Genomic DNA, 18,833 nt, shown 5'->3' on the forward strand with positions numbered 1-18,833 from the left:
TTTAACCACAAGCATATGGCTGGATTTCATGATGGCTTAGTTACTTTATACGAAGGAGTAATCTCCGTTTGGCTACACGTCTTCTGCTCACTGATCATAGAGAGACGGAGAGAGGACAAGCCCTGTGGATTCATTCTTTGTCAAAATATTAGGAGAGATGAGTCACAATCACGACGACACATTGTTGGACACAGCTGCTATTTGAATTTTGGTTTCCTTCTCGTCTTTGTGCAGAGAAGCATTATCTACAGCAGGTGTTGCCCAACCCTGTTCCTGGAGAGCTACCCTCCTGTAGGTTTTCGGTCCAACCCCAGGTGTTACTAACCTGATTCATCTTATCAACCTGCTAATTATGGTTGGAGCAAAAACCTACAGGACGGTAGCTCTCCAGGAACAGGGTTGGGCAGTCCTGATCTACAGTATATCATCTTAGGAGACGAGACGAGCTCCCATGGTTTTCAAGCTTCTTTTCCAAACCACTCAATAGGAGAACAGACAGGATCAGAGAGACGCTCTCATTCTATTCATATAAAACAAATCAACCCCTTTTTATGAGTTATTTTATGAGTTCTCAAATGCATTTTACTGTGTGGAGGAATACATGAGTCAACCACGGTTTGACAACACTATAGATCGAATATTCGTAGGTTCTTGTACGCTAGTCATCTGTAACCACTTCAACGCACGTTTCAAGTACAGCATTGTGACACTCACTTGAGAAAAGCACAAGATGAGACTATTTGTCTATTGCTTTTAGTATGAATCAGCAGCGCATGTGGGAGTATACTGTCAATAAATCACTCACAATACCAATACTAAACCATAGCAATAGAATTACACATTCTAGTTCTGTGTACCAGACCCTTACACATTGCCTGTTGAAAGACAAGTATGCCAATATTGTCACAACACAATACAACTTGATTCAGCTCAGGGCAATTAGTTTCAGGGCAGCAGAGCCTAGTGCAACCTACACATACAGTACATCACTACCCAGTCACTTAAGAGTTCGATAGCTCTATTTTGGTAAGATGAAGTGGTTGTTGTGTCTTTACAGAGCGGAACTGTTGCCGGGGAGACCAGCTCTGAGCCTGCTAGCCCAGACACATCTCTCAGGCCTGTCCTTACCATAATGGAGGACGAGAGGCTGACCATGACCGAGGGTCAATACAAATGTCTTGAACTGTTCAGCCGAGACCAGCAGCACAATAGAACAGGTGAAGCACAAATCAATAATTTCAAAGTCCAAAAATGGATGTACCAATCCCAGATCACCCCTTTAATCTAATCACACTACTTACTGGGAGACTGGGAACGGATTACTGGGGCTCCTTGAGAAAGCACTAGTGTTGATGCTATGACCTTGGTTGCATAATGCTTAGTGGATGGATGTTTAATAAGTGCTCCCTTGATGCTATAGGTAATAGAAATGTTGTTACCAGGACCCAAGTGCAGTGATATAGGACTGTAAAAGTACCATAGCATATGTTAAATTGAAGGAGCATCTCAGCTATTAGACCAATGGAAAGTGCTAGAGGCACTGAACATCTACTAAATGACTCAAAATGTAAATAAAAGGGTTTGACATGAATCGTTAACGCATGGTTTAGCAATAGGAAGGCAGCCTAAAGTGTTATAAATATACAGGCATAGATATTAAAGTCATTCTCCCTGATGCAGGTGTGTTCTGTAGCCATATGTGGGATGGCTTGCTATGTTGGGATGAGACTCCGGTGGGGACCTACGCCACACAGAACTGCCCAGACTACCCCGGCCTGGACACCTCTGGTAAGACCAAACACTGATAAATTATCCAATCTCTGCAGAGGGAATTGGCCAGGCCTCAGGTGATAGGGTAGATTATAGAGATGATAGCGGTGATGGTCTCAGTGATGGTCTCGGTACCGGAGTGCCAAGTCTAGGTCCAAGAGGCTTCTAAACAGCTTCTACCCCCAAGCCGTAAGACTCTTGAACATCTAATCAAATGGCTACCCAGATCAACTGATTGGTTGGAGAAAGACTCTGTATTGTATCTCTTCAAGGTATAGCCAAGAGTCCTGAAACAAAGAGAATATGTTTGATAGAGTTGCGCATTCCGTTTTCCAACAATACCTTGACGTAAGGCGCCAAAGTCGAGTGTTTGTTATGCATGCCAGTTACTAAAACAATGTAACTTGCTAACCATGTTTCTACAGTGTATAATGCTTCCCATTTAAACATGCATGCTCTAGCAATGTGAAATATATTATTAGAATAACGATGGAAGTGTTGGTAGAGAATAATCATATCATTTAACCTACCTGATGTGTTTGTTTCCTTGTTAAAGTGCTGGTCTGCATTACACTTAGTGCAAATTAGTCTACGAGTCATCGAGGAACATTTATTGGTTGACGGGAATAACCAAAGTGATTAATTTTCCCGGGGGTGAATTACTTCATGAATGTGTATTGCGTGACTTAAAGTAGTTGTTATGGCAAAAGGTATTGAAGTGTGTGTTTATGTAAAACTGTTGTTTATGATATATGTCTGTCAGAGCGGGCGTAGGTGTGGTGTAGGAATCAGATGCAGGACACAGATGCTAGTCCAAAATACTTTAGTAAAGTCCACAAAAGAACGGCTACAAACAAAGCCGGAGGCACGAGAAAAATAAGGCACACAGCGTATAAATGCAAAACACAGCAAACACGCACAACAAGTGCGGACTCTCTATCCAATACAAAATAGAGCACTATCTGACTGGAAGCACCAGCTGACAAGGAACAACTACACACAACCACAAGACAGAAACAACGAGAACTTAAAGGACACATAATCAAGACAAAATGAGAAACAGGTGTACCAAAACAGACCAAACCAAATAAACACAGAAACAACGAACGGTGGCAGCTAGTACTCCGGAGACGACGACCGCCGAAGCCTGCCCGAACAAGGAGAAGGAGCAGCCTCGGCCGAAACCGTGACAGTACCCCCCCCTTGACGCGCGGCTCCAGCAGTGCGCCGACCCCGGCCTCGGGGACGACCAGGAGGACGCGGAGCAGGGCGCGTGGGATGACCACGATGGAACTCAGTCAACAGGGACGGGTCTAAGATATCTCTCCTCGGCACCCAGCACCGCTGCTCCGGACCGCTTCCCCCTCCCACTCCACGAGATATTGAGACCCCCATCCGACGTCTCGAATCCAGGATGGACCGAACTGTGTGCGCGGAGCCCCTCGATGTCCAGCGGGGGCGGAGGAGTCTGCTATCTCATAGTCCTGGAGTGGACCAGCTACCACCGGCCTGAGGAGAGACACATGGAACGAGGGGTTAATATTCTTATAATCAATAGGTAGTTGTAATCTGTAACACACCTCGTTCAACCTCCTCAGGACTTTTAAAAGGGCCCCACAAACCGCCGACCCAGCTTCCGGCAGGGCAGGCGTAGGGGCAGGTTTCTGGTCGAGAGCCAGACTCGATCTCCCGGTGCGTACACGGTCCCTCACTGCGGTGGAGATCGGCGCTCGCCTTGTGTCGACGGATGGCCCGCTGCAGATGTACGTGAGCAGCGTTCCCACGTCTCCTCCGAGCGCCGCACCCACTCATCCACCGCAGGGGCCTCGATCTGGCTCTGATGCCAAGGTGCCAGAGCCGGTTGGTACCCTAATACACATTGGAAGGAGTTAGTCTGGTGGAGGAGTGGCGAAGGGAGTTCTGGGCCATCTCTGCCCAGGAACATACCTCGCCCACTCCTCCGGCCGGCCCTGGCAATACGACCTCAGAAACCTACCCACATCCTGGTTTACCCGTTCAACCTGCCCATTGCTCTCCGGGTGGTACCCCGAGGTAAGGCTCACCGAGACTCCCAAGCGCTCCATGAACGCTCTCCAGACTCGAGAGGTAAACTGGGGGCCTCGATCAGACACTATATCCTCGGGTACCCCGTAATGCCAGAAGACGTGAATGAATAGTGCCTCAGCGGTCTGTAGGGCAGTAGGGAGACCCGGCATGGGAAGGAGATGACAGGCCTTCGAGAACCGATCCACAACGACCAGGATGGTGGTATTCCCCTGGGAGGGGGGAAGGTCAGTAACAAAATCCACCGAGAGGTGAGACCAGGGTCGTTGTGGAACGGGCAGGGGTTGTAGCTTACCCCGGGGCAGGTGTCTGGGTGCCTTACACTTGGCACACACCGAGCAGGAGGAAACATAAACCCTCACATCCCTGGCTAACGTTGGCCACCAGTATTTAGTGCTAAGGCAGTGCACTGTCCGGCCAATACCTGGATGTCCAGAGGAGGGTGACGTGTGAGCCCAATATATAAGTCGATCCCGAACCTCGAGCCGGAACGTACGTCCGACCCACAGGACACTGTGGAAGGCTAGGATCGTGCACGCAACGCCCGCTCGATTTCGGAATCGACCTCCCACACCACCGGTGCCACCAGGCAAGACGGCGGTAGTATGGGCGTGGGCTCAACGGACCTCTCCTCCGTGTCATACCGCGGGACAGGGCATCTGCCTTACCGTTCTGGGACCCAGGGATGTACGTGATCTTAAAAACGAACCGGGCCAGAAACATGTTCCACCTAGCCTGGCGAGGTTCAGTCTCCTAGCTGCCCGGATGTACTCCAGGTTTCGGTGGTCAGTCAAAATGAGGAAAGGGTGTTGAGCCCCCTCAAGCCAATGCCTCCACACCTTTAGGGCCTGTACCACGGCTAGCAGCTCCCTGTCCCCCACGTCATAATTTCGCTCCGCCGGACTGAGCTTTTAGAATAAAAGCACAGGGACGGAGTTTCGGTGGCGTGCCAGACCGTTGCGAGAGCACGGCCCCTATACCCGGCTTCAGACGCGTCTACCTCGACCTGGAATGGTAGCGCGGGATCTGGATGCGCCAGCACCGCGCTGAGGTAAACAGGTCCTTCAGTCTCCCAAAAGCCCTATCAGCCTCAGCAGACCACTGCAAGCGCACCGGACCTCCCTTTAGAAGGGACGTTATGGGAGCTGCCACCTGTCCAAAACCCCCGGATAAACCTCCTGTAGTAATTCGCAAGCCCAAGAACCGCTGCACCTCTTTAACAGTGGTTGGAGTTTGCCAATTACGCACGGCCGGCACACGGTCAACCTCCATCTTCACCCCTGACGCAGACAACTGATAACCCAAAAAGGAGACTGACTCCTGGAAAAACAGACATTTCTCTGCCTTGACATATAGGTCATGCTCCAACAATCTCCTCAACACTCGGCGCACCAGGGCTACATGCTCGGCCCGGGTAGAAGAATACACCAGAATGTCGTCAATGTACACGACCACTCCTTGCCCTGCATATCCCGGAAGATCTCATCTACGGAAGGATTGGAAGACTGAAGGAGCATTCATTAACCCGTATGGCATGACGAGATACTCGTAATGACCCGAGGTGGTACTAAATGCTGTCTTCCATTCGTCTCCCTCCCTAATACGCACCAAGTTGTATGCGCTCCTGAGGTCCAATTTTGTGAAGAACCGCGCCCCGTGTAAAGACTCCGTCATATTCGCAATCAGAGGGAGTGGATAACTGTATTTCACAGTAATCTGATTGAGACTGCGGTAATCAATACACGGGCACAAACCTCCATCCTTTTTCTTCACAAAAAATAAACTCGAGGACGCAGGGGAAGTGGAGGGCCGTATGTATCCCTGTCTCAGAGACTCGGCTATGTAAGTCTCCATAGCTCTCTTCTCCTCTTGAGACAAAGGATACACATGGCTCCACGGAAGCGCAGCTCCTACCTGGAGGTCTATCGCACAATCCCCCTGTCTATGTGGTGGCAATTGCGTCGCCTTCGCCTTACTAAACACAAGTGCTAAATCCTCATACTCGGGGGAATGTGCAATGCGGGCACTTGGTTTGGACTCTCCACCGAGGTCGCCCCTACGGAAACGCCCAGACATCGCCCTACACACTGGGCAGACCACTCCTTAAGAGCCCTCTGTTGCCACGAAATAGAGGGATTATGGGTAATCAACCAGGGAAGCCCCAGCACCACCGGATACGCAGGAGAGTCAATAAGATATAGCTGAATAGTCTCTTCATGACCCTCCTGCGTCCCCATCCTAAGTGGAGCTGTGACCTCCCTAATCAACCCCGATCCCAACGGACGGCTATCTAGAGCATGTACCGGAAAAGGATTGTTGACAGGAAGGAGGGGAATCCCTAACTCTACACAAAATCTCCGATCTATAAAACTCCCGGCTGCGCCTGAATCTACTAGCGCCTTATGCTGGGAACGAGGTGCAACCTGTGGGAAACAAACAGGTATGGTTAGGTGCACAACAGAGAGCTCTGGGTAAGTGGGGCGCCTACTCACCTGGAAGGACTCCCCAGTGCGGGGCCTGCCGTCTCGTCCCCTAGGAGACCCCCAGCACCTAGCCGCAGTGTGTCCTCCACGGCCACAGTTGGTACAGGGTGGTCCCTTTCGGGCTCCTTCTCCTCTCCTCTCTAGCGCCAGCACCCCCGAGCTCCATAGGACTAGGCTCGGAGGTGCTGGAGGGTGGAATGGACGACCCCCACTCAGGACGTCAGCGGGTAGCCAGCAGGGTGTCTAGGCGAATGGCCATGTCCACCAACTGGTCAAACGTAAGGGTGGTGTCCCTGCAGGCCAACTCACGACGGACGTCCTCCCGTAGGCTGCAGCGGAAGTGGTCTATGAGGGCCCGCTCATTCCACCCTGCGTCTGCTGCTAGAGTCCGAAACTCCAGTGCAAACTCCTGGGCGCTCCTCTTCCCCTGTCGGAGGTAGAATAGACGTTCTCCCGCCGCCTTCCCCTCAGGTGGATGGTCGAATACAGCCCTGAAGCGACGGGAGAACTCCGCATAGGTGATCGTCGCGGGGTCTATTCTCCTCCATTCGGCGTTGGCCCACTCCAACGCCTTGCCGGTGAGACAGGAGATGAGGGTGGAAACGCTCTCGTGTCCCGAGGGCACCGGGTGTACGGTGGCGAGGTAGAGTTCAACTTGTAGGAGGAAACCTTGACACCCGGCAGCGGTACCATCATACGCCCTCGGGAGTGAGAGCCGAATCCCACTGGGTTCCGGAGCGTGGACAAAGGGACTGACCGGTGCTGGTGGTAATGTGGGAGGAGGCGTGGGTACCCAACTGGTCTCCAGGCGATGCAGGGTATTCATTACTCCCTGCAGAGCGTTGGTGATTTGGGCTATCCGCTCGTCCTGTCCGTGGACGCGCTCCTCCCAAGACTCGGTCGCTGCTGCTGCTCCTGCTGATTCCATGGGTGGTGTGTAGTTCTGTCAGAGTGGGCGTAGGTGTGGTGTAGGAATCAGATGCAGGACACAGATGCTAGTCCAAAATACTTTAGTAAAGTCCACAAAAGAACGGCTACAAACAGAGCCGGAGGCACAAGAAAAATAAGGCACACAGCGTGTAAATGCAAAACACAGCAAACACGCACAACAAGTGCGGACTCTCTATCTAATACAAAATAGAGCACTAACTGACTGGAAGCACCAGCTGACAAGGAACAACTACACACAACCACAAGACAGAAACAACGAGAACTTAAAGGACACATAATCAAGACAAAATGAGAAACAGGTGTACCAAAACAGACCAAACCAAACAAACACAGAAACAACGAACGGTGGCAGCTAGTACTCCGGAGACGACGACCGCCGAAGCCTGCCCGAACAAGGAGAAGGAGCAGCCTCGGCCGAAACCGTGACAATGTCCATGGGAAATTACGCATTTATGGTAGAAATGTGTTTTGGGGTTATCATGATGGAACATTCCTAGCGGAAGGGAGTTCCTGGACGAGTTCTTAGGTGCTCAGTTGGCCTTTGCCTGGGGGAAAGAAGGCTGGGCAGGTAACAGGTTGGCTAGAGTAGAGTTATACCTGTGTTTGGTTATAGGCAAAGAGCTGTTGCCGGAATAGTTTATACTAAAGAACATTTTTGATTTATTCAAGTCTTTATCAACGTCCTGTTTGTTATCTTCTGTACAAAGTTTATTGGCCGATTCATCCTGCACCTGTTAATAAAAGCCTCTAAGAGAGGTGTGCACCAGAACATCCTGTCTGTCTCCTGACTGTCCGATCCGCTGCCTCGGTTTCTGCTTCAAAGGGTGACTGGATTATAGAGATGATAGGTTGACTAGAGGCTAGATTATAGAGATGATAGGGGTGACTAGAGATTATAGAGATGATGGGGTGACTAGATTATAGAGATGATAGGGGTGACTAGAGGCTTGACTATAGAGATGATAGGAGTGACTAGAGATTATAGAGATGATAGGGGTGACTAGAGATTATAGAGATGATAGGGGTGACTAGATATTATAGAGATGAAAGGGGTGACTAGAGGCTAGATTATAGAGATGATAGGGGTGACTAGAGATTATAGAGATGATAGGGGTGACTAGAGATTATAGAGATGATAGGGGTGACTAGATATTATAGAGATGATAGGGGTGAATAGATATTATAGAGATGATATGGGTGAATAGAGATTATAGAGATGATAGGGGTGAATAGAGATTATAGAGATTATAGGGGTGACTAGAGATTATAGAGATGATAGGGGTGACTAGATATTATAGAGATGATAGGGGTGAATAGAGATTATAGAGATGATAGGGGTGACTAGAGGCTTGACTATAGAGATGATAGGAGTGACTAGAGATTATAGAGATGATAGGGGTGACTAGAGACTAGATTATAGAGATGATAGGGGTGACTAGATTATAAAGAAGATAGGGGTGACTAGAGGCTTGACTATAGAGATGATAGGAGTGACTAGAGATTATAGAGATGATAGGGGTGACTAGAGGCTAGATTATAGAGATGATAGGGGTGACTAAAGGCTAGATTATAGAGATGATAGGGGTGACTATAGATTATAGAGATGATATGGGTGACTAGAGATTACAGATATGATAGGGGTGACTAGAGATTATAGAGATGATAGGGGTGACTAGAGGCTTGACTATAGAGATGATAGGAGTGACTAGAGATTATAGAGATGATAGGGTGACTAGAGATTATAGAGATGATAGGGGTGACTAGAGATTATAGAGATGATAGGGGTGACTAGAGATTATAGAGATGATAGGGGTGAATAGAGATTATAGAGATGATAGGGGTGAATAGAGATTATAGAGATGATAGGGCTGACTAGAGGCTTGACTATAGAGATGATAGGAGTGACTAGAGAATATAGAGATGATAGGGGTGACTAGATTATAGAGATGATAGGAGTGACTAGAGATTATAGAGATGATAGGGGTAACTAGAGACTAGATTATAGAGATGATAGCGGTGACTAGAGATTATAGAGATGATAGGGGTGACTAGAGACTAGATTATAGAGATTATAGGGGTGACTAGAGACTAGATTATAGGGATGATAGGGGTGACTATATTATTGAGATGATAGGGATGACTAGAGGCTTGACTATAGAGTTGATAGGAGTGACTAGAGATTATAGAGGTGACTAGAGACTAGATTATAGAGATGATAGCGGTGACTAGAGATTATAGAGATGATAGGGGTGAATAGAGATTATAGAGATGATAGGTGTGAATAGAGATTATAGAGATGATAGGGGTGACTAGAGGCTTGATTATAGAGATGATAGGGGTGAATAGAGATTATAGAGATGATAGGGGTGAATATAGATTATAGAGATGATAGGGGTGACTAGAGGCTTGACTATAGAGATGATAGGAGTGACTAGATATCATAGAGATGATAGGGGTGACTAGAGACTAGATTATAGAGATGATAGGGGTGACTAGAGGCTTGATTATAGAGATGATAGGGGTGACTAGAGGCTTGACTATAGAGATGATAGGAGTGACTAGAGATGATAGAGATAATAGTGGTGACTAGAGACTAGATTATAGAGATGATATGGGTGACTAGAGACTAGATTATAGAGATGATAGCGGTGACTAGAGATTATAGAGATGATAGGGGTGAATAGAGATTATAGAGATGATAGGGGTGAATAGAGATTATAGAGATGATAGGGGTGACTAGAGGCTTGATTATAGAGATGGTAGGGGTGAATAGAGATTATAGAGATGATATGGGTGAATATAGATTATAGAGATGATAGGGGTGACTAGAGGCTTGACTATAGAGATGATAGGAGTGACTAGATATTATAGAGATGATAGGGGTGAATATAGATTATAGAGATGATAGGGGTGACTAGAGACTAGATTATAGAGATGATAGGGGTGACTAGAGGCTTGACTATAGAGATGATAGGAGTGACTAGACATGATAGAGATAATAGGGGTGACTAGAGACTAGATTATAGAGATGATAGGGGTGACTAGAGGCTAGATTATAGAGATGATATGGGTGACTAGAGACTAGATTATAGAGATGATAGGGGTGACTAGAGACTAGATTATAGAGATGATAGGGGTGACTAGAGATTTTAGAGATGATAGGGTTGACTAGAAACTAGATTATAGAGATGATAGGGGTGACTAGAGGCTAGAGATGATAGGGGTGACTAGAGATTATAGAGATGATAGGGGTGACTAGAGGCTTGACTATAGAGATGATAGGAGTGACTAGAGATGATAGAGATAATAGGGGTGACTAGAGACTACATTATAGAGATGATAGGGGTGACTAGAGATTATAGAGATGCTAGGGGTGACTAGAGACTAGATTATAGAGATGCTAGGGGTGACTAGAGACTAGATTATAGAGATGATAGGGGTGACTAGAGATTTTAGAGATGATAGGGGTGACTAGAGACTAGAGATGATAGGGGTGACTAGAGACTAGAGATGATAGGGGTGACTAGAGATTATAGAAATGATAGGGGTGACTAGAGATTATAGAGATGATAGGGTTGACTAGAGATTATAGGGGTGACTAGAGATTATAGAGACGATAGGGGTGACTAGAGACTAGATTATAGAGACGATAGGGGTGACTAGAGGCTAGATTATAGAGACGATAGGGGTGACTAGAGACTAGATTATAGAGACGATAGGGGTGACTAGAGACTTGATTTCTGCACCTGGGTTCACCTGAGTTTTGATCTTGGATCAGACATGGTCATATATCTGCATCCCAGGGGCCATATGTATCAAACATATCAATTTAGGATCAGGACCTCCCTGTGCATGTAATTTTAATCAATGTGATCGAAAAGGCAAAACTGATCCTAGATCAGTACTCCTACTCTGAGATGCTTTTTGCAAATGGGCCCTGATCTGACCAGTGACACTTTACAACTGCAATTAGATTATTACAACTGGTGATGCAGCAAGCTTCCTAATGAGGTCATCCTTCTTCAGTTCGGTTGAAGCCAGTTGTCTGTGAAAGCTTGGCTGGGTTTTATGTAACTGTTGACTAGCTGCTGGGGGAGGACAGTTTGTTGGGTTAGCGTACTCCCAGAGAGGGAACATGGTGATCTCAGACATTATCCAACAGGAGATTCAACTCACGCTTTAGGGATTACAGCAGGGAAGAGTTTCTCCAAGTCTGATATAACAAAGACGTGATGCCCATAACTTACATCTGAAGTGTTTCTAGCTTTGGTGGTGAATTTATTGAATGGCAAGGAGCTGGCTGTCAGTGTTATGGAATGACAAGGAGCTGGCTCTTAGTGTTATGGAATGACAAGGAGCTGGCTCTCATTGTTAAGGAATGCAGTGATGCTCAATTTAGTAATGAGGGCAAACAGAGTAACACTTAAAGGGCCAATCTGCAGTGTAAACAACAGCAAAGCCGACACCCCGCCACTGTTTTGGTAAACCATACATTTGATAGGATACTACAATATGATAGCATATATGTTATTGAAATGACAACATATAAAACTTGGTACTGTATTAGTTTAAATAATGATATGTCAACTAAATATGACCAAAAACTATAATATGCTTCCCATTTTGAAAACTCCTTTGGTGAATAAAAAAAATATATAAAAAAATAAACAATGGTATCTGACAGCAAAATTAGATAACAGTATAAGCCTAACTATTGACTCGGCAGTTGAGATCACAGTCCAGTCAGTGTAGCTATAGCAGCAGCTTCATGTCTAGCCCCTATCACACTGATTGATTCAGCAGCTGCCAAGTCGCCATTACTCATAGCTTAAATTACGTCGCTAACAATTACCATTACATTTGTTTTTGCAGGAAAAGTGTCCAAATATTGTGATGAATCTGGTAATTGGGTCCAAAGTCCCTCCATTAATAGGACCTGGTCCAAATGTCTGACATTCTCCAAGGACAAATTAAAGGTAATTGGAGATTGATTCGTTCTCAGTTGATTAAATGGACAAAATAGTACGGGTCTGTCTGGAACTGGGAATGCGTTCCAAATGGCACCCTATTCCCTATAAAGTGCACTATTTTGGACCAGAGCCCTATGGAACCTGGTCCAAAGTAGAGCACTATTTAGTGAATAGGTTGCCATTTGGAACATAACCTGGGTGTGCAGGCAGGACTGTTCTTAGTTCTTATTCTGTTTGTGTTGTCTGTTGTGTTTCCTGGTTATTATTCATTTGATAGTTTAACGCCATAATTAGAGCCAGGAGTTTTTCCTTGTCTAGTCTATGGATCAGGAACAACTCTGGGCCTGCCTACCTATTCTGTATGTTGTCTGTCTGTAGTGTTTTCTGATTGCTTTTAACTTTACTTTTCTTCTATTATTTATCTATCTGTGTTTATATAGTCACTGATACTGTTCCCTGTTGACAAATAGAGCGTGATGATTTCTATCTGTGTGTGTTTTTTTATGGGGTCTGTCCCGTAACATGTTGTTCTTCCCCAGAAGGTGACTCTCCATGGTCTGTTAGAGCCAGGGTCTGTGGAGCCCACTCTGGAGACCCCAGTCAGCCTGAAGATGACTCCCCATGGTCTGCTAGAGCCTGGGTCTGTGGAGCCCACTGTGGAGACTCCAGTCAGCCTGAAGGTGACTCCCCATGGTCTGCTAGAGCCTGGGTCTGTGGAGCCCACTGTGGAGACTCCAGTCAGCCTGAAGGTGACTCCCCATGGTCTGCTAGAGCCTGGGTCTGTGGAGCCCACTGTGGAGACTCCAGTCAGCCTGAAGGTGACTCCCCATGGTCTGCTAGAGCCTGGGTATGTGGAGCCCACTGTGGAGACTCCAGTCAGCCTGAAGGTGACTCCCCATGGTCTGCTAGAGCCTGGGTCTGTGGAGCCCACTGTGGAGACTCCAGTCAGCCTGAAGGTGACTCCCCATGGTCTGCTAGAGCCTGGGTCTGTGGAGCCCACTGTGGAGACTCCAGTCAGCCCCAGGGTCAGTCAGGAGGAGGAGGAGAGGAAGAAGATCATCGACGGTCAATACAAATGCTTTGAGAAGATGAACAGAGACCAGCCTTATAACAAATCAGGTAGTGATGATGTGCACTACTTTAATACTCAGTGTGTGGGATTATTTCAGATTATACATTTGGTGGTTTGAGCCCTGAATGCTGATTGGCTGAAAGCCATGGTATATCAGACCGTATACCACGGGTATGACAAAACATTTAGTTTTACTGCTCTAATTACGTTGGTAACCAGTTTATAATAGCAATAAGGCTCCTCTGGGGTTTGTGACACAGTGCATTCGGAAAGTATTATTATCCCTTGACTCTTTCCACATTGTTATGTTACAGCCTTATTCTAAAATGGATTAAATAAATAAACATTCTCATCAATCTACACACAATAGCCCATAATGACAAAGCGAAAAACAGGTTAAGAATTTATTGTAAATTTATTAAAAATGAAAAACAGAAATATCTTATTTATGTAAGTATTCAGACCCTTTTCTATGAGACTCGAAATTGAGCTCAGGTGCATCCTGCTTCCATTGATCATGGCTAAAATGACTTTAAAAAATCATCCTTGAGATGTTTCTACAACTTCATTGGAGTCCACCTGTGGTAAATTAAATTGATTGGACACGATTTGGAAAGGCAAACACCTGTCTATATAAGGTCCCACAGTTGACAGTGCATGTCAGAGCAAAAGCCATGAGGTCGAAGGAATTGTCCGTAGCGCTCCGAGACAGGATTGTGTCGAGGCACAGATCTGGGGAAGGGTACTAAAACATTTCTGCAGCATTGAAGGTCCCCAAGAACACAGTGGCCTCCATCAAGACTCTTCTAGAGCTGGCCGCCCAGCCAAACTGAGCAATCAGGGGAGAAGGGCCTTGGTCAGGGAGGTGACCAAGAACCTGATGGTCACTCTGACAGAGCTCCAGAGTTCCTCTGTGGAGATGGGAGAACCTTCCAGAAGAACAACCATCTCTGCAGCACTCCACCAATCAGGCCTTTATGGTAGAGTGGCCAGACGGAACCCAATTGGAGTTTGGCAAAAGGCACCTAAAGGACTCTCAGACCATGAAAAACAAGATTCTCTGGTCTGATGAAACCAAGATTGAACTCTTTGGCCTGAATGCCAAGCGTCACGTCTGCAGGAAACCAGGCACTATCCCTATGGTGAAGCATGGTGGTGGCAGCATCATGCTATGTGGATGTTTTTCAGCAGCATGGACTGGGAGACTAGTCAGGATCGAGGGAAAGATGAACGGAGCAAAGTACAAAGAGATCCTTGATGAAAACCTGCTCCAGAGCACTCAGGACCTCTGGGATGAAGGTTCACCTTCCAACAGGACAACGATCCTAAGCACACAGCCAAGAGAACGCAGGAGTGGCTTCGGGACAAGTCTCTGAATGTCCTTGAGTGGCCAGAGCCTGTACTTGAACCCGATCGAACATCTCTGGAGAGACCTGAAAATAGCTGTGCAGCGACGCTCCCCATCCAACCTGACAGAGCTTGAGAGGATCTACACAGAAGAATGGGAGAAACTCCCCAAATACAGGTGTGCCAAGCTTGTAGCGTCATACCCAAGAAGACTCAAGGCTGTAATCGCTGCCAAAGGTGCTTCAACAAAATACTGAGTAAAGAGTCTGAATACTTATGTAAATGTGATAGTTTTATTTGTAATACATTTGCAAAAATGTCTATAAACCTGTTTTTGCTTTGACATTATGGGGTATTGTGTGTAGATTGATGAAGGAAAAAAAACTATTTAATCAATTTTAGAATAAGGCTGTAACGTAACAAAATGTGGAAAAAGTTGAGGGGTCTGAATACTTTCCGAATCCACTGTATATGGCCAATATACCATGGCTAAGGGCTGTGTCCAGGCACTCTGTGTTGCATCGTGCATAAGAACAGCCCTAAGCCATGGTATATTGGCCATATACCACACCTCCTCGGGCCTTATTGCTTAAATAGAAATGGAATATAATAGAATACTTCCACAGTCACTTCAAGGTTACAGCACACGATCAGAAGAACCCATAAGACAGGTACGATCACAAGTCACAGAGACAAACAATTACAGAATTCTGATAAACATACTATGCTAGTAGACAGACGACGACAGGCGTGTGTGGCCAAATGGTTAATGTACAGTTGTTTTCACCCAGCGACGTAGTGTATTTACAGTGAGTCTTCATTAGTGTGTTGTGTCTGGTTGTGTGTTGTTGGCGGCACAGGGCTGTACTGTAACCGGACCTGGGATGGCTGGCTGTGCTGGGATGATACACCTGCTGGGACAGTCACCTGGCAGAACTGCCCAAACTATTTCCGTGACTTCGACTCCACAGGTAAGGTCTGGCTATAGGAGGTGTTTGTTAAACTGCAAGCAAGAATGAATAAAGTCAATGTCCTGGTCGGTCTGATTCTCCAATGCTGACTTGTTAACTGCTCGTGATAAATGCGTCGCTGTGGAACATGGCTTGAATTTGAAATATTCATAGCATTTAATTCATTATTCATGGTGTCAAATGGTTGCAAAGCTTATGGACATGTACAGTTTAAGTGTTTCTGTTTAAGTGGCTAAGTGTTAAAACAATTCAAAGTGTTTATAATGAATCCTACTTGATTGTTTCATCAGAAAAAGCTACAAAGACCTGTGGCGAATCAGGACAGTGGTTCCGCCACCCAGATTCCAATAGGACGTGGTCCAACTACACGCTATGTAACTTCCACACTACAGGCAAGCTGAAGGTAAGGGTTGTCACCGAGTGATCCATCAATCCCATACATGTGCTACTTATAGCATACACTTGATCCCATTTTACAATCACAATAAGGGACATTTTCTCAAGGGGATAATACAGTTATTTTCAATACAGAGGAGACCAAGGGAGGAACAATTGGTCAAATTGAGCTAGATATGGTAAATATGGTACAGTAAGATGTACCTAAGCTTACACTCGATTACATTTCACAATCATGATTTATGGAGGAGGTCATAGAGGGAACAGGTTTCTGACCCTAGCCATTGGACACAGACAGATACATGTGTTCCTCTGTACTGTAAAAGCAACAGTAACGCGATGGAAAGAAAAGAAAAGTGATCTTTGCCAAAACGCCGGTTTCTTAAAAAATTGCTTTGTGAGGACACAAAGAATGCTATGACTATCCATTATTCAAGCGTGGCTCAGTCACACCTTGATTAGAGGACGGATTAAAACCATCTGTGCTGCAGACATTAAGGCCATGTCCTAGTCTCACCTCTTTCATATTTTGTTTACATCAAGGTAGAGAATGGAAGTTAACGGTTCATGAATGTTCTTGATGCAGTATGGTCTTATTTGTTTTCATCTAAAAGGTGTATCTGTGTTTCCCAGATGGCCTATATCCTGTACTACATGGCGATTGTGGGTCATGCCTTATCCATAGCCTCCCTCCTGATCTCTCTGGCTATATTCTTCTACTTCAGGTAAATATAGACTGTTTCATAAAGAAAGCAAGCAACAGAAGCAAACTACTGGTTTGATTCGAGAGAGTAGTCTGTCTTGGGACTCTTAACACTTCCCCTCCCCCCCACTTGAAAACATGATGAAGATGACGTGATGGTGATGATGATGATGACGCACCTAATCCTGAGGAGAATTAGGATGATGATAGTGGTGATAAATATGATGAAAACCATGATAATAACAATGGCGGTGATGACTGTGGTTGATACAGTTCAGATGGCATAATATATTTATCCTTGGCTGTGTGTTTCCTCTGAGATAACATTGGCAGTGCAGACCTGTGAAAATGTAATCTTCACATTAAGCCTAAATGCATTTTCCACACAACACTCTGGTTTCCAATTTGTCATTGTCTGTGATTTGTGTTGGGTAGCATTTGAAGGGAAGACATTTTGATTGGATAATATCGTTTTTTTTCCCCTTGTCGGGATTTCCTAATATATTGTAAATGGATAGATCAAATATTTTTTCAGTAGTGATGGAAAATGTAAAAATAACTAACATTTCAGAGTGACTCTTTTATAACAATTCAATTATTGTCATTTATAATGAGTGTTCTGCCTTAGAATATTTGATATTATGATTATCATACAATATTTCAAGTTTTAACATTTTTAGAAGCTGAACGTCAGCAAAAAAGCTTGGTTTGTTAGCTGCATTGGATTATGGACCTTGACCTCCACACTGCCCTAGTGAAACTCACATTTAGGAGGAGCAGTAAGTGTTACTGAATGTTTTACTCATTCCAATACTCATGTCCTTTTCATTTCATGCTGTCTTATTTCTGTGTAACTACTTTAAAAGCAGATTAATTTCCTGTACATTTAAGAGTTCATGACCAAAGAACCATGAATTCAGGACAGTTTAAAGGATGAGTTGGTTGTGTGTTTATTTAAGTGCAGGGCAAGCTTAATGGTAATCCCAACTGATTTCTCTTACTAAATATAGGTTGAAAGTATGCACTTAAGGAGGAACTGCATATTAAGGAAAACTGCAGGTGAATTTCAATGGAGTAGGGGTCAGTAAATGTGGTTAAATCAAAGCTAATGAGAGAGTTATGATGACTGAAAAGTTCAGAAATCACCTCAGTGTCACGGTTCTCTAAGACCGAACCCAGAAGCAGACCAGGACAAGGTGAGTTGAACGAATGTGAGTGTTTATTTACAGATAAAAAGATGCAGAATAGTCCAGGAGACGGAGCGGGTGGCGGAGATGAGTAGGTGGTGGTGAAGTGGCAGATGAACTGATGGCACGGCAGGGGTTGGGTGAAGGTTCCGGGAGAATGACTGTAGACAGAAAAAACGGAGGCAAGTACAAGGCAGGTCAACAAGGTGCAAAAAACAACAAAACTAACGCTAGTACTCAGAGGCTGATACGCTGGCAGAACATACTGTTTATGGCTAACGATCCGGCAGGGAATGGATGTCAGGTCAGAGCTTATGAAGGGGTGATGATCAGGACCAGGTGTGCCGAAGCTGATGAGAAGCAGGTGCGGGTAATCGAGAGATCACCCGCCTAGCAACGTCGCCCGGCAACCCGACAGGGTGCGTTCAGGCACCTTCGGGAAACAGGAGATTCAGAGCAGAAAAACGGCAACACAGGCAGGAACAGACTCAGGACGCAGGGTTCATGACACTCAGAGCAATACGTATGTGCAAGCAATTGACTCTACCAAGATATAATATGCCACTTAGCAGACGCTTTTATCCAAAGCGACTTACAGTCATGCGTGCATAAATTTTTGTGTATGGGTGGTCCCGGGGATCGAACCCACTACCTTGGCGTTACAAGCGCCGTGCTCTACCAGCTGAGCTACAGAGGACCAAATGTAAAATGCTGATTAGTCATTAAAAAAATAAGTTATTCAAAAACAGATTGCAAAGAAAAGTTTGAGAAGTTAAGAGTATGTCAAAAACTTTATATTCTCTATCTCCAAAAAAATAACAAATGCTCTATGACCATCAAATTAGTCAAAGCAGATTTTGAAGGAAAGTTTGATAAGTATGAATATGTCCCTATAACCCCATCTTTCTCAGTCGCAAAT

At 45.6% G+C, this 18,833-nt stretch overlaps 1 protein-coding gene across 1 annotated transcript in view; it reads left to right on the forward strand.

The window, feature by feature from the left end:
- The window catches only part of LOC121586744 (calcitonin gene-related peptide type 1 receptor), a 91,392-nt gene that overhangs the window by 45,938 nt on the left and 26,621 nt on the right, over positions 1 to 18,833 (forward strand). Inside the window, exons 4-10 of the mRNA XM_041903693.2 lie at positions 1,058 to 1,217; positions 1,681 to 1,788; positions 12,141 to 12,244; positions 12,778 to 13,357; positions 15,518 to 15,628; positions 15,919 to 16,031; positions 16,658 to 16,749. Coding sequence (XP_041759627.1) covers positions 1,058 to 1,217; positions 1,681 to 1,788; positions 12,141 to 12,244; positions 12,778 to 13,357; positions 15,518 to 15,628; positions 15,919 to 16,031; positions 16,658 to 16,749 — 1,268 coding nt within the window. The remainder of the gene's footprint in view (positions 1 to 1,057; positions 1,218 to 1,680; positions 1,789 to 12,140; positions 12,245 to 12,777; positions 13,358 to 15,517; positions 15,629 to 15,918; positions 16,032 to 16,657; positions 16,750 to 18,833) is intronic.

This window comes from Coregonus clupeaformis, chromosome 17 (genome assembly GCF_020615455.1).
Source record: "Coregonus clupeaformis isolate EN_2021a chromosome 17, ASM2061545v1, whole genome shotgun sequence".
Taxonomy (NCBI): Eukaryota; Metazoa; Chordata; class Actinopteri; order Salmoniformes; family Salmonidae; genus Coregonus; species Coregonus clupeaformis.